Source organism: Saccostrea cucullata, unplaced genomic scaffold (assembly GCF_032062105.1).
Source record: "Saccostrea cucullata isolate Sc308-1 unplaced genomic scaffold, CSIRO_AGI_Scuc_v1 ctg15302, whole genome shotgun sequence".
NCBI lineage: Eukaryota > Metazoa > Mollusca > Bivalvia > Ostreida > Ostreidae > Saccostrea > Saccostrea cuccullata.
The window spans coordinates 1-14,466 of NW_026918268.1; the positions used below are offsets into that span (position 1 = coordinate 1).

General features: G+C 33.6%; 2 protein-coding genes across 3 annotated transcripts; one reads left to right on the forward strand and one right to left on the reverse strand.

Moving 5' to 3' along the window:
- Positions 1-1,722: 1,722 nt before the first annotated feature.
- On the reverse strand, positions 1,723-6,040 carry LOC134260897 (HAUS augmin-like complex subunit 1). Its single transcript, XM_062743432.1, has 9 exons — positions 5,865-6,040; positions 5,216-5,390; positions 4,644-4,776; positions 4,237-4,371; positions 3,760-3,883; positions 3,456-3,521; positions 2,905-2,976; positions 2,767-2,814; positions 1,723-1,894 (listed from the first exon to the last, which is right to left on the reverse strand). Exons 1-9 carry the CDS (start codon positions 5,883-5,885, stop codon positions 1,844-1,846), a joined length of 825 nt encoding a protein of 274 aa, XP_062599416.1. The 5' UTR covers positions 5,886-6,040; the 3' UTR covers positions 1,723-1,843.
- On the forward strand, positions 6,012-12,572 carry LOC134260907 (UPF0696 protein C11orf68 homolog). 2 transcript variants are annotated; one of them, XM_062743444.1, is made up of 3 exons: positions 6,012-6,098; positions 10,918-11,198; positions 11,481-12,572. In XM_062743444.1, exons 2-3 carry the CDS (start codon positions 10,999-11,001, stop codon positions 12,037-12,039), a joined length of 759 nt encoding a protein of 252 aa, XP_062599428.1. In that variant the 5' UTR covers positions 6,012-6,098; positions 10,918-10,998; the 3' UTR covers positions 12,040-12,572. The 2 variants fall into 2 exon arrangements, with proteins under 2 accessions (XP_062599428.1, XP_062599424.1); XM_062743440.1 differs by lacking the exon at positions 6,012-6,098 and adding an exon at positions 9,692-9,708.
- Positions 12,573-14,466: the final 1,894 nt, after the last annotated feature.

The window sequence follows — 14,466 nt, forward strand, 5'->3', positions numbered from 1 at the left end:
GTCAGGATTTTAGGTAAAAACAGAACATACACTGTAATTCAATTAATGAACAATTAATGTAGCCAAAATACCGGTAGGTTACTAGATCGACAAGTTTTATTCATCTTTCACAATGTTTGGCAGTTTGTTTTAGATAGGTCATATGCAAACTAGGAATCAACCCGCATCACTCATAATTTCAAGAAAACGTCTATTGTTGAGGTAAAACTGATTTTGATTAAGTGGTCAAACAATTCTAATTGCTTTTAAAATGAAAGAAAAAGTGAGCAAGCTCACATACCCCACGCTCCCCCAAAATTCAAAGTGCTGATAATCCGGGGAAAAATAAAGGAATTGGAATTTCCTTGTTATATATGCACATCTACACATTGTGTCCTAAATATCTGCAAAGTTTGATTGAATTCTGTGCAGCGGTTGATGAGGAGTTGCGCTGACGAAGTGTTCATCACTATATTCAAGATTTCCCCAAAAATCTAAGTTGAAAAGTGCCAAAATTCCCACAAAAATAAAGGATTCGGAATTTCCTGGTAATATGCACATCTACACATTGTGTCCTAAATATCTGCAGAGTTTGACGAAATTATGTGCAGCGGTTTATGAGGAGTTGCGCTGACAAACTGTTCTTCTCTATATTCAAGGTATGACCAAAAACCTAAGTCTTAAAAAAGTGCGGAAATTCCCGGAAAAAACAATGAAATCGGAATTTCCTGGTATTTTATGCACATCTAGACATTGTGTCCTAAATATCTGCAAATTCTGTACAGCAATTTATGAGGAGTTGCGCTGACAAAAAACAGGACTGACGGACGGGTCAAAAACATTATACCTCACGCGACTAGTTGCGTGGGGTTTAATGATATCAGGTTCATTTCTTTATTTTCCCTCTTTTGCACTTGTCGCTTTTGTTCAAAACTCATTAATTTTGCTCGTTGTGCGATTCATCGTGTTATGAAAATCATGACACATTGACTTAATCATTGTATAGTGAAAGACTGATGGTGAGGAAATTCCAAGAGAACTTCCATTTAGGAGCATTGCAAGGCATTACAGTTGCAATACAAGAGGGGTGGGGGTGGGGGGATTTGCCCACCACCACCCTTCAAAGATGTCCTTTTATACAATATTTGCCTTTAAAAAAACAAGAAATAAAATAATGACAAATTAATTTGCTTTTTTGCAGAAACTTGATATCAATGTTTTAAGAATATGTCTGTGGAATAAATATACTAAATATTATTCCTCATCAAAGATATATATTAACAGTTTAATATATTTACTAATTTGAGGTGCCCTCATAATCTTAACTATTCATAAATTGCATAAAATTACCTGAAGATTTTAAAAGAATTCTCACATTTTACTTGTCAATAGAGCCCCCCCCCCTCCCTAATGAGAAGCCCCCTTGGGACCACAAGTTTTAAATATTTTGTAAAAACACTCTTGCTCATCAAAATTATACACTTCTTTCTTTACTTTGTAACCAGTAGTAGAAAAAATATTCTGAGGGAAATTATGCATTTTTACTATTTAATCAACAGAGCCCCCCCCCCTTCAACAGAACCACTGACCCTGGGGCCAAAAAGTTTGAAAGCAACATTCTTGCTTATCATAACTATGCACCCCCTTTGATTTGAACCCTGAACAGAATAGAAAAAAAAATTCAAAGAAATAATGCATTTTCGCAAAAGACTTTTGAAATCACTTCTCTGTTTTCAGTATATTTTATTCAAAATACTATTACTGTACAAGATTATACAAAATTCATTTTATAACCTGTTTTTATTTATTTTTTATTCCAAGGATCTTCTTTTAAACATCATCATTCAACATCACTGACTCGTTTTCACATATGCATGAGATCTATTCTCTTGCTAAACTCATTTTCTAAACCAGCCTGAAATAAGAAAAAAAGACAAAATATTTATTTTGTAACTACTGTAGATTACTTATTTTTCACGAGTACCGTATATACTCGCCTATAAGTCAATCCGCCTATAAGTCGGTTGTATATTTTGACGTTATTTTGCTGGAATTTGCTATTGACTCGCTTATAAGTCGGGTACAATTTTTTGCCAAAACTGGGCGACAACTTCAAGTAATTTCATTGTTGCCTGAATAGTTCCAATTAATATTTTTCGAAATGACACTGATATTTAATCTTAAATCATAAAACAAAAAGTCAATGCACACTTAAAATACAAATAAGATTTATTTTATTAAAACTTATAAATATTTGTACTTTAAGTACTCTCAGAATACATAAATAATCACATATATTCTTACATTTTCTTCGATAATCGTCAGAAAAGCAAATACTACATTTCAGCCTCCAGAAAAATACTAATCTCTTTATGACTCGCCTATAAGTCGGACATAGAGTTTTAGATCAATATTTAACTCCCAAAATACTGACTTATAGGCGAGTATATACGGTACTTATTTTCGTGAATTGCTCTTCAATGTCAAATTGTGAGAATTATAATTCGCGAATGGACAGTTGAGATTTTACATATATTTCAGCAAGATGAAAAAGAAATTAAAAGCGAGTAATTTATTTCACAGATGGTGCTTCTTGCGAAATTACGCGATAATTAATTCCACACGTATAATTAGGGATCTACAGTAAAAAATGATATTGTACAGAGTGTATGACAACAATGATAGACAAAAGACGATTCATGATCCTTTGCTTTGTGTGAGCTAACTAATCTTGCAACATATGAAACTTAAAAAAAAAAAAACAACTTTCAAATAAATTATACTTACCAATTTTACTTTTAATTCTTCAATTTTAACTTTGATAGATGATAAATCCTGAAATATTGAACACATAAATGTACATGTATATCAAATCAACAAATATCATAGACTTTTTCAATAATCCGGAACATCTCTAATATATACCGGAGGTAGGCTGCTGTATGTCTGTAACTTGGACTGTAGGGGAGACATCTCCTCCTGAAGCTTTTGTAACTCCTAAAGAAAGTGCAAGTACAGTGGAACATTAAAATGTTATAATGCCCCCTTTCATAGTTTACAAAGGATAACTGAGAACTAGAACTATAAAATTTGAAATGTTTTATAATATGATTTATTTTTTATCAAAATATTTGATATTCATGAACTAAATATATACCCCCACTGAATAACTAAGTCTATTAATACTTCTAATGTCTACATATTAGTTAAGCTTGTCATCATGAACTGTGAAAATGGAAACGGCACCATTCAGTCAGTAAGCTGAACACTGATATCTCAAATACCTTGGTCATAAGTCACTTGTAAGACCCAACCACTTTTCCTTGATGTTTTTAACCTTCAATATCCTGAACTCTCAGAAATTGAGTTCAAGATAATGAAGTTTGACTGTAATTTACTATTATCAATTAAAACTTAGCAATTTCTTAATTGGCACTGATTTTCTGATACATCATTAGACTAGCAGAATCTCTTACCTTTGAACTCTGTACAAGGCTATTGTGATAAATGGAGGGATCCACTTTCAGTTTTTGAAGAGATTTCTGCAAAATATTTAGATCAATAAGTACATGTACAGTGTATTATGATATATTGATTAAGTGATGCATGGACACTTGTATATAAAACAATGTTTTCCAACCTAGATTATCCTCCATAAATTATTCAATTACATGTATTAGATGTGGACTGGAGCTTTTTAATTTTTATAATTTTAATGATTTTTTAAAAATTTGTTTCCCTCATTCTCCTTTAGAAATTTAAAATTTCTTCACATTTTACCTGCATTTGTTTAATTTTATCCTGATATTCTTTGGTCTTGCTGCGGATGAAGTGAACATCTTTCATTCGTTTCTCAGTTTCTGGTTGCTGACATGCTGCTTTTTGCTCAAGTACATCCATGGCTCTGTAATTTTAATTTTCACAAAGTGAATGCCCACAAGGTTTCCAGTTTCCACATTTATAACATTCATGTACAAAGACAAAACCTATGCTTTTTTTTGCACAACACAGTTTTTTGTTTTCCTTTCAAATTTCTTTCTTCGTTGTTTTTGCTCAGTGATAGTGTACATACATGTATTCAATATTTTCATTTTGATTAGATGTAAATATAATTCTAACAAATAAGGAGATGTTGATTGTCTTTATCATTTCTACAACTGTTTAATATGTAATTTCACTTAATCTGTGCTCTGAGATAGGTTTTCTGCTCCCTGCTGCCTTGTGATACAAACATGTACATTAGAATTTCCTCCTTACTTTTTGAGGTGACTCTGTTTAACCATGGCAGTTTTGATTTTCTCAGTTAAAATCTGTAAATTTCTCTCCTCTTTCCTTCTGGCTTCCTCAGCCTTGTATATTTCATCATCTAAATGTTGCATTGCCAGAAGGAAACTGAAAATACCAGGGTAGATACATTACATGAATATGGAAACAAAATATAAAGGGTATGTTTTTACACTCTCAGATTATAATGGACAGTTTTGTAAATGTAAGAAAAAAAAGATTACCCCGGGTAAATAAAAAAAATCTTTAAAAAAGTGTCAATGAAAATCATCTTAAGATTTATCACAGAACTTTCTATCTTATCATTTACCTGGGTATGTCTTCTGAGCTCAAAATTTTCTTATCTCTTTATCTATATAAAAATTATCCACAATGCCCACCTTGTATCAGATGTGTCTTTTATTTGTAAAATAAGGGCAAGGTTTGCTATAACACGAAGGGAGATAACCCCAGCTTGGGACAAACTGGCAATGGACAAATTCATCCTCTTTAAAACTCCTTCACATCTTCTGGCTGCAAGAAAAATTTAGAATAGAAGTTTTACTTATTGTTAAAACCATTAGGATAAGCAAAACTTCATTAGTGTGATAATTCTATACCTCTTAAGTATAGTTTTGCAAAACTTATGTACATTTTCAGAGCTCCAGATAAGGTATTTGCAGAAATACGCATTAAATTTTACAAAATATGCATTGAAAATTAAAATAGAGCGTACAATTACGCATTAGCAATCATAGATATGCATTACACCACGAAAGTACTGCGTACAACAAGTTGAAGAATACAGTTACGACTTACTTTATGATACGAATTGGGGTTTACTAAGTGTTTGATTTTTCTCAAAATGAAGTATAGATTTAAAAGCTTTTAATTAATAATTAATGATAATTAATCTTACCCAATTAATTAAATTTATCGCCCCCCACTGCCTTTTGAATCAATATGAGGATACCTTCTATGTTATATTCCTCTGCCTTTTGTCGATAATCCTCCACCAGGAGTTTAGTATCTCTGTCAGCATGCTCGTTACATCTCATCAGATTGTACAGAAGAGATAAACTGGTGGCATTTATCTCAAACTCAGGGATGTCATCTCCAGCAAATACATTCTCAAGCCAGGTTTGTACCTTTGAAAAGCAACACGTTTGCCAATGTATTCAAAGATGGTCCATTCAATTTGCCAAACATAACCTATAGAAGCTCTGAGAGTTGGTTTCTTTTTTCATTGGTAGTGTCAATGTTCCTTTTTTAGGGATAGGAATTCTGTATTTCAATATACTGCAATAATCTAATATTGTATTGCAATATGCATTTTATTGGTATATCAATATTGCATTACAATTTTGTATTTTTTTTCAATTCTCACTTTTCTTTGATTTCAAGTTCAAAATTCAAGTAATTATGATTAATATGTTTATAGTACTGTACTTAGTTTAAGGATGACACAGCAGTGTAAACGAGAAAGTAACTATTCTGAATATAAATCATCATATGATAGTGTCGAGAAAATTCAGAACGGCATTCAACATGTTCAAACTGACTGCAAGACAGATTAGCGTAAAATAAGACAAACGTGAAAAGACCATCATTTCAGAACTCACCTCCTCATGCTTTGTTGTCATTGATTATGATGTGAGTAGAGTGTTTTCAAGTTTGTTACACTTTGCTTCTTCAACTTTTCCCGGGCTATCATAATAATAATCCGGAATCGAACCGAGGCGTATTCCAACGTCTACAATCTACTTTCACTTTATCCAAAATAAGGTTGTCGTTTGGTTGGTCAGTTGCAGTCGGTTGGTTGAGGCTATATTTGGTAAACGGAAGATTTCACACAGGTATTAGTAATTTTGAAAGAAATAACAACATACATTTACGGGTGTATTGATGACATGGAGATAACATGGAAAGAAATTGAAAACTTTTATCACGAAATCATTATTTGATTTTCCTAAACTTTGTACTTTATGCCATTTTGACTTTAACAGGTTGGGAACACATCCCCTTTAGAGAGATCATCTCACGAAATCGCGATTATCCCTCTCTAGCGGGAGAAAAAATATTACCATAAACTAGTATTTTGTTGTTTTCGTTATAAAATAATCATTAATCAAAGATCTTGTGCGTATTGAAAATCCGGGAGAAAGCTGCATTGAAGCATGAACTTACTACAGAAAACTGACAATATTGGCTAGAAATTTCAGACAATTACTGCTGCGTGTGAGAATACGAGGCTGAAATCCACATGTAAATCGTGCCATTTTTAGCGAAGGTTTCAAGATTTACAGTCATATATGTTTTTGAAGCATATAAAATATGAATAAATATCGAAATTATATTTGATAGGGTCTTGGCTTTCCATTCTTGCAGTACAAAAGTTAAAAATAATGTCCTTCAGAAACCCATGATATTTGCTTATATATTTGATCTTTGGTTGATGCTTAAAAGTATGGAAGCTTAATAGGGTTGTAACGTTTGTTGAAAAGTCATGATTAAAAAAAAAACGAAGTATAAATTGAGATGTGTATAGAGTATGAATAAACTATTAATTGATTTAATAAAATATTGAAAAAAAATTATTAAAAAAAGGTCTATATTGAGTCTAATCGACATATTGACTCGGTACAAAATGTTGATTCACGGTAAACTTGTAAATTCATGAAACTTAAGCATATCATGATTCAACGGCGTCAGAAAATTTGAGAAAAAAAGGGGGGCTAAATCAAAGAGAAAGAATTCAACCTGAAAGAAAAATTGACTAAAAAGAGGAGAATTTGACCATTTTCCAAACCTGGAAGTCCTATTTCGTGCGGGTAGAAGGGGGGGGGGGCGAACTTTTTTCAGTTACCACTTACCCTTCTTTTCATTCACACTGAAACATGCCTGTTGAAAGTGAAAAACATGTTACCTTGAATTACTTTTCATAACTACGATAATTAGAGAAAACAGAAATGCGAAATTGTTGAAATTACTGCTATTAACGTGTTGTTATAATTTAAAGAAGTATGCCCTAGGTATTTGTATTTTAATGACATGCATTCTTAATGTTTTTACTCGGTGGCAATGAACAGTTCTTCGTTTGAGGACACTTTAATTGCGTTGGAAACCTATGTTGGGATCCTGCATATGTTAACATGTGTAAATAATAGGGAATCGGATACTTTCCAAAACAATAGCTACATGAAAGAACACAGACCAGGTGGCATTTTTATATTTAAAAAAAAGGGGGGCTTCTGACCCCCCCCCCCCCCAATTAAATAAATTTTAAAAAATGCCAAAAGTATTGATTGTTTATTGTGAAATGCCGAGTCGGCAAAATAGTGTATTTTGGTGGCGAATGAATACTGCTAAAGATATGCTTTATTTTGAAAGAATATCTACGAACACTGCAAGAAATGCTTCGAATTTTACATTTTATTATACCTTGTAATTGTTTAATTGAGTTATTAAGAGAGGGTATTGTGTTTGTGAATAGCTTCCTATTACATGAAGAAGAGTCTTAATTGGTCACCGATAAGACCCTTTCAATAAAAATGGTTGTGGTTTGAAAATGGTAAAGTTGATAGCGTTTAACATGCCAGATTAGAATCTTGATACATATCATACATTTAAAGAAATCTAGTCGCACAACCTACCTACTGTATTTTTTCCAAGTACCCCCCCCCCCCCCTTACATATTCGTCCATCTTTATGTACCATCAGGCATCTCTCGCCGTCTAAAAGATCACGTTTCCAATATAACTTTTACAGCCATATTTTGAGACAGTGCAATAGTTTAAGATAAAATCATTTTAGGGTTGATCAATTTACATATGACAAAAACTTAAAATTGACACTGAAAGTTTTTTTTTTCACGGGTTAAATATACGTAAGAATTAATATATCTGTCAGAAGATCGTGAAAACTCTGAGGAGTATAGCAAAGAACCAATGAGGGTTCTTCTTACAGTTAGAAGGTGGGGCTTAGTATCAGTCAATCAGGCGATTTGAGAATCTATATCCTAGTTTACCAAATAGACTTCGTGTCAAGATCGTATATACTCCCGCTTTTCAAGCAGGCATATTAAAAAAAGGTTAACGTACAATTACAATAAGCGTATAACCGAAGTTAGTTTCAATGTACTGATAATTATCACCTGTGGTCCTCCGTAGGAAGGCTACGCTATTGTTCATAAACTTATTCTAATTTCCATAAATTGCAGCAGTAGAGGCAATATTTTGAAGCAAATTTATTGAGATGAGACACTAAATATTTATCGAATGGGTTGACATACTTCCGGATTTTCCTTTTTCTGAAGTTAACACAGTTACAGTTTGAATCGGAGTTCAAATCTCGGTTTTCCGAGACGTATTTTCTCCCAGTAGAGAGGGATAATCGCTATTTAGCGAGATGATCTCGCTAAAGGGGATGTGTTCCCAACCTGTTTAAATTTGATAACAGAATAAGTGAATTTTTTTTTTACTATATACCAATATACATTGATAAGCTGTCAATCACTTTCATGGTAAGTTGTTTTTTTTTAATTATCTGTCAACAATTTTCATAATAGGAATCTGACCACAGGCACCTTAAGAATGGATAATACCCCCCCTTTTTTTTTTAATGAAAAAAAATGTAAGAGTGTATAATATCTCAAAAATATAAAATTTCCCATCCCACTCCCAGCTGTAATATTATGATATGTATATCGATCCCCCTCCCCGCACATGTCGATCATAATATTTAACTTATGATCCTCGAACACAAGTACAGGGGCTTGCTCCCAGCATGTTATAATTATCAAAAACTCATATACAGTAAAATTAAGGGAGGACCCCATGCATTTTTGTCCCCTTCCTCGCTTCAATGTCTGTTTTTGTTATATTCTCCCCTATTTTACTGACAGTGACTCACCTCCGCATATGTCAAGTAATGATTCTTCTAGGGCATTATGCTTGAATCTTCCCATTAAAGACTCTACAAGTATGACAGGGGTAGAAACTCCCTAAAATCACAACTCACAAACAATTGCAAATACCCCCAAAAAATGAACTCGCAGTTTCAAAAGACAATTAACTCACAATTTTAAAATGTAAGCTTTTTAAAATTTAACAGCTGTCTTTTTTCGTGATCATTGGACATACGGCACATGCTAGTTAATTTAAACATGGAAGATTAAAAGACATGAGTAACTAAAAAGAGAAAACTAAAGCTGGGTTGAAATGGATATTTTTTCAGGTGAAATTTATAATAAATAGTGCACTCACAAATTTTTGCAACTTCAAAATTTTTTAACTCGCAATTTGGGTATTCCGACTCGCATTTTGTGAGTTGTTTTAATAGTGAATTTTGAACCCTGCAATACACATTTCAGACTGATAATAATCCAAATGCACTCTTTTGACAAACAGTTGATCAAGGCTCGACATAAACGCTTGTCCAGTACCAGTGGAAAAAAATTGCGGACAAGTGAATTTTGCTGGGCACTTGTTAGATTTGACAATTGGTATAGTTTCAAGGTGGAAGCTGTACATAAAACCATACTTCAATCCCGATAGGGAGAGCTATTTATTGAGCCCATATTGGATCACATACTATTTGAAAGGCAAGAACTTACATGTACAAAGTATGGATTCTGTTTGATGTTGACAAGTTCACTTGTGAACTTTTATGTTGTTGTCACGACAGAAAGCCTAGATAAAATTTCGTTTTGTGTGTTTGTTGTTTTTATCAGTAACATCACAAATCAATCAAAATTAATTAAATTGAATATTTTCAGACATGTGAAGTTGAAGTTAGTTCACTTTGACAAGTAGGAAAAGAAGTTAATGTAGAGCCCTGTTGATATGGACTGAAAGAGAAAGTAACCTCAGCATTTACATTCAACTATGGAATTAGAACGTTTTTTTTCAAATTTATAATTAGCAGCTGTAACCAGTTTTACATTGTAGAAAACCCTCCAGGTTTTCAAATGTGTTCGAACTAAAAAAAAAAAGTTAAAATCAGTGTTTATCAACATAATTCTGGGTCCAGAAATAAATTATTTTGATTATAATAAAGAAAAGTTCATCAGTACAAAAAGACAGTTAATCTTGATGTATATGTTGTGGATGGCTGGATGCTAGCCCTTAGTTGAACCTATGCTTTTTCCGCTTTCATCTATAGCACTTCTGTTTTGCACAAGGACAAACTAACACAACTTCCAGTCAAAAGTTTATGAAATAAATGTCAAACAGATTGTTTTAAAAGAAACAGCACTGCAGATATCATTTTCAAGGTTTCATATTTTGTATAAACAAATATCTGTCTTTAATTAACATAAACAGGGCAATGTCATTAGATCATGTAAGTAAATAGTACACTATCTGCTCAGCACTCATAAAAACATATACAGTGGGATCTTGTTATTTTGGTGACGATTTTATAAGGTACTAAGAAAGCTTTTTACGTTGTAAATTCAAAGCACAAAATCATTTCTTAAAAATTAACAAATCTATTCAAATAGGTGTTAAAGACTGTTTATTATATTGTCCGAAAATGCCAGGACTCAGTATTTTATTGTAAAATAACTTAAAAATGACTAAAAGATAAAATCCGGTCCCACTCATGAAGTATTTTTATAAATTCCATTTTCAAGTACAAAACATTGTACATCTCATATGTTTAATTTTTTGACAGGTTACCATGAGCCCTTGTTGAGAGTTTACATAACATATGAATTAACACCCCCCCCCCCCTCCTTAAAAAAAAAAAAGAAAAATGGAGGAAGACATGGAGTTTGAAACCACAGGGTTTCACCCACACAGAGTGAAGGATGAAAAGCCGATGTTTGACTCCGATTACTACGCAGCAGAGGCTCTGGCCTGTGACATGGATATTCCTGTGATTTACAGTACTGGGAGGAACAAGGAACCAATAGAGGAGTGGTTAGAGAAAAATAAACCCTCTATGATTCACAGGTAATGAAAGGTACAGCTGATGTTGTAAATGCTCTGCCAAGTTGTTTGAAAAACCTTAGTTACACAATGCACATATTGAAGTACACAAAACTATTAAATTCAAATTATTCAGACCCTTAGTTGGTAATTAAATAGCCTGAGGTATTAAGTATATTTTTTGTAAGAAACTACATGTATATAACTTAATACATGGGTAAGGAATTTTTTGTTCCTGAGCATTTGTTAAAATTGTTGAATCTTGAATCCGAATCTTTCTACTATCTACTTTACAAAATATTTTAGAGATGATGGATTTGGTTGGATTCACGTCATCCGTTCAGAGAAGACAAAAAACATAAACTCGGATGAAGTGGACGTTTTGGGATTACAAGAGGCATGGGAAAACCTGAAAGCATCAAAAAGAGATATAAGTAAAGACAAAATTTTTGAACTAGCAAACAATTTTAGAGTTACTGCTGGTAAGTGGATGTTTTGGGTGGCAACTGGAGGAAAGGGAGATTACTTGTGGTCCTTGGTTGCCAAAGGTATTGCAAATGGGAATACTTTGGCTAAGCAGGCCAAAATCAGTGCTTGTGAACAGGGTAAAGAGGGTCCTGATAAAAACGAACATGTAGTATGCATCTATAATGACAACTTTCTGGATAAAGACCAAGTATTTGAAAGTGAAAGAACAATAAGAAGCCTGGGAATCAAATGTCAGCTTCAGTACAAACCAGATGTGTTCACCTACCTGGGAGTCTACCGAAAAAATCCTTGGAATCTTAGACCCACTATTTACAATAGCAACTTTGATGTCATAAGAAATCAGTCTATTATTGAAGAAGTGCATGGTAGATTTTAAAAGGTGGAAGTGAAAGGAGACTAGTGATTCATTTTTTTTTTAATCTTAAATGCAATGAGAAGTACATTGTAATTTGATTTTTAAGGATGTTGTGAAGCAACAAAATAGTTAGTTGATTAAGAGTTATTAAATTATCATAAGATGATCCAAAAAGACTGTCAAAATGATATTTACTTTAAAAAAAATATTTCGCCTAGGATCTAGAGGGTGTATATGTCTCAGACTTTCTTAAACTTTTCAGATTTTACATATGCTGCACTTCCTACTTAGCAGAGTGTCAATTAAGTTCTAAATTTTGAATTTACCAGGCATATATGTAAGATTACTCAGTACAGCTACTGGTAAATTTTGCAGAGAACTTCAACATGAATTGCACTTTTTTTTTCTGAGGAGAAAAAAATATTTACCCACAAAATTTAATAAACTTTTGAATATAGGAGTAAGATACATGTACCCATCTGTCACACTGGTTCTACTGAGTAACATTTTTCTATCTGACAAATGAGTGTATGAATACAATCAAGTAAAGTCAACCTCATTATCTAAACTCAGTGGGACCATGCACATTTACATCTTCGCTAGCCAAGGGTTTCTGATATGCTACTCTCCTCATGAACCCTAGGCATACGATGTTGATAGAAATTGGGGTTTCCGTTTTCGTCTGTCGTCGTGCGTCGTGTGATAACATTTGAACATTTTCAGCTTCTTCTCTGAAACCACTGAACCAATTTTAACAAAATTTGGTATACAGCATCTATGGTTAAAGGGGAACAAAAATTTTGAATTTTATGGTTCCCGCCCCCCTGGGGCCTGAGGGGTGGGGCCAAAACCACCAAAATTATAGCAATCTTTAAAAATCTTCTTTACTCCTGCACATTAAGCAGGCAAACTGTTGGCATGAATGTAATGAGCATTGAGTCCTCTACCAAAATTGTGAAATTCATGACCCCAGGGTCGGGGTTCCAGTGCTAGGGCGGGGCTATATAGATTATATAGTGAAAATGCATGATTTCTTTGAAAATCTTCTTCTCTGCTCCTGGGTATTAAGTAAACTAACTAAGTACATATTTTTGATGAGCAAGAGTGCCTCTTCCAAAATTGTGAATTTTATGGCCTCAGGGTCAGGGGTTCTGGTGTTGCGGCGGGGCTCTATTGATTATATAGTGAAAATGCATTTATTCTTTGAAAATCTTCTTCTCTGCTCCTGGGTATTAAATAAACTAACCAAGCACATAGTTATGATGAGCAAGAGTGCCTCTTCCAAAATTGTGAATTTTGTGGCCCCAGGGTCAGGGGTTCTGGTGTTAGGGCGGGGCTCTATTGATCATATAGTGAAAATGCATTATTCTTTGAAAATCTTCTTCTCTGCTCCTGGGTACTGTAGATCACTTAATTTTCGCGAGACCTTATTTTCGCGAGATAGTCATTGACTCTTTATTAGCAAGACACAATTTTCACGAATTGTGGTCACTGCTCTATATAATCTTAAGGAATTCTATTATACGCGAGAATGAAATTTTTGCGAGCATATAGTCTCGCGTAATTACGCGAAAATAAAGTTCCCGCGAATAAGAAGTGATTTACAGTATTAAATAAATAACTAAGTACAGAGTTATGATAAGCAAGGTTGCCTCTTCCAATATTGTGAATTTGATCGCCCTAGGATCAGGGGTTCTGGTGTTAGAGTGGGGCTCTATTGATTATATAGTGAAAATACACTAATTCTTTGAAAATCTTTCCTTTGCTCCTGGGTTTTATGCCAATGATCCAAGTATATTATTTATGATAAAGAAAGATGCATTTAGCAAAATGGTTATTTTTTTTATGCCCCCCCCTCCCTGGGTTGGGGGTGGGGGGTACATAGTCTGAAAATAAATTAATGCTTTGAAATCTGCTCTTTAGTATTAATCAGCCATTTTATGATCAAAATTTTGAAATATATGGCCCCTGGGTATCGAGACAGTGTTTCGTTTGGGATTAGGTGGACAACTGGTTATAAAGTGGAAGTGCATTTTCTCTTTGTTACTCTGATCTACCTCTGGGTATTTATTAAATAGAGTAAGCATGCAAAGTCTATAATTATGATAAGCAATGGTGCCTCTTTCAAAATTATGAATTGCGAATTTCATGACCCCTGGATTAAAACACGAACCAAATTTAATTGTTTGAAAGTTGTTGCACAATACTCAGGTGACCTATATGGCCCGTGGGCCTCTTGTTTTCTCGAGTTTTGATTGGGATTCAGTACATCCGGTCAACCAATCAGCAATTGTTTTTTGTAAATGACGAAATTTGCGTTCAGGATACTTCTTGACTCTAATCTCGGAAATAAAAAACGCAAGTAAACAACGATCCGTAAGATAACATGCAATATTCTATGAGTAGCTATGCATCGTCGCAAATTTGTGGAAATAGAATCATCAATGG

Bases quoted from the DNA above. Each gene is read 5' to 3' on its own strand.
- LOC134260897 (XM_062743432.1), bottom strand. From the start codon at position 5,885: ATGACAACAAAGCATGAGGAG. The intron at 2,977-3,455 runs GTAAGAGATTCT...CACTTTCTTTAG, and splicing joins GCCTTGTACAGAGTTCAAAG to GAGTTACAAAAGCTTCAGGA. The intron at 1,895-2,766 runs GTAAGTATAATT...TTCTTATTTCAG, and splicing joins AAGAATTAAAAGTAAAATTG to GCTGGTTTAGAAAATGAGTT.
- LOC134260907 (XM_062743444.1), top strand. From the start codon at position 10,999: ATGGAGGAAGACATGGAGTTTGAAACCACAGGGTTTCACCCACACAGA. The intron at 11,199-11,480 runs GTAATGAAAGGT...AAAATATTTTAG, and splicing joins AAACCCTCTATGATTCACAG to AGATGATGGATTTGGTTGGA.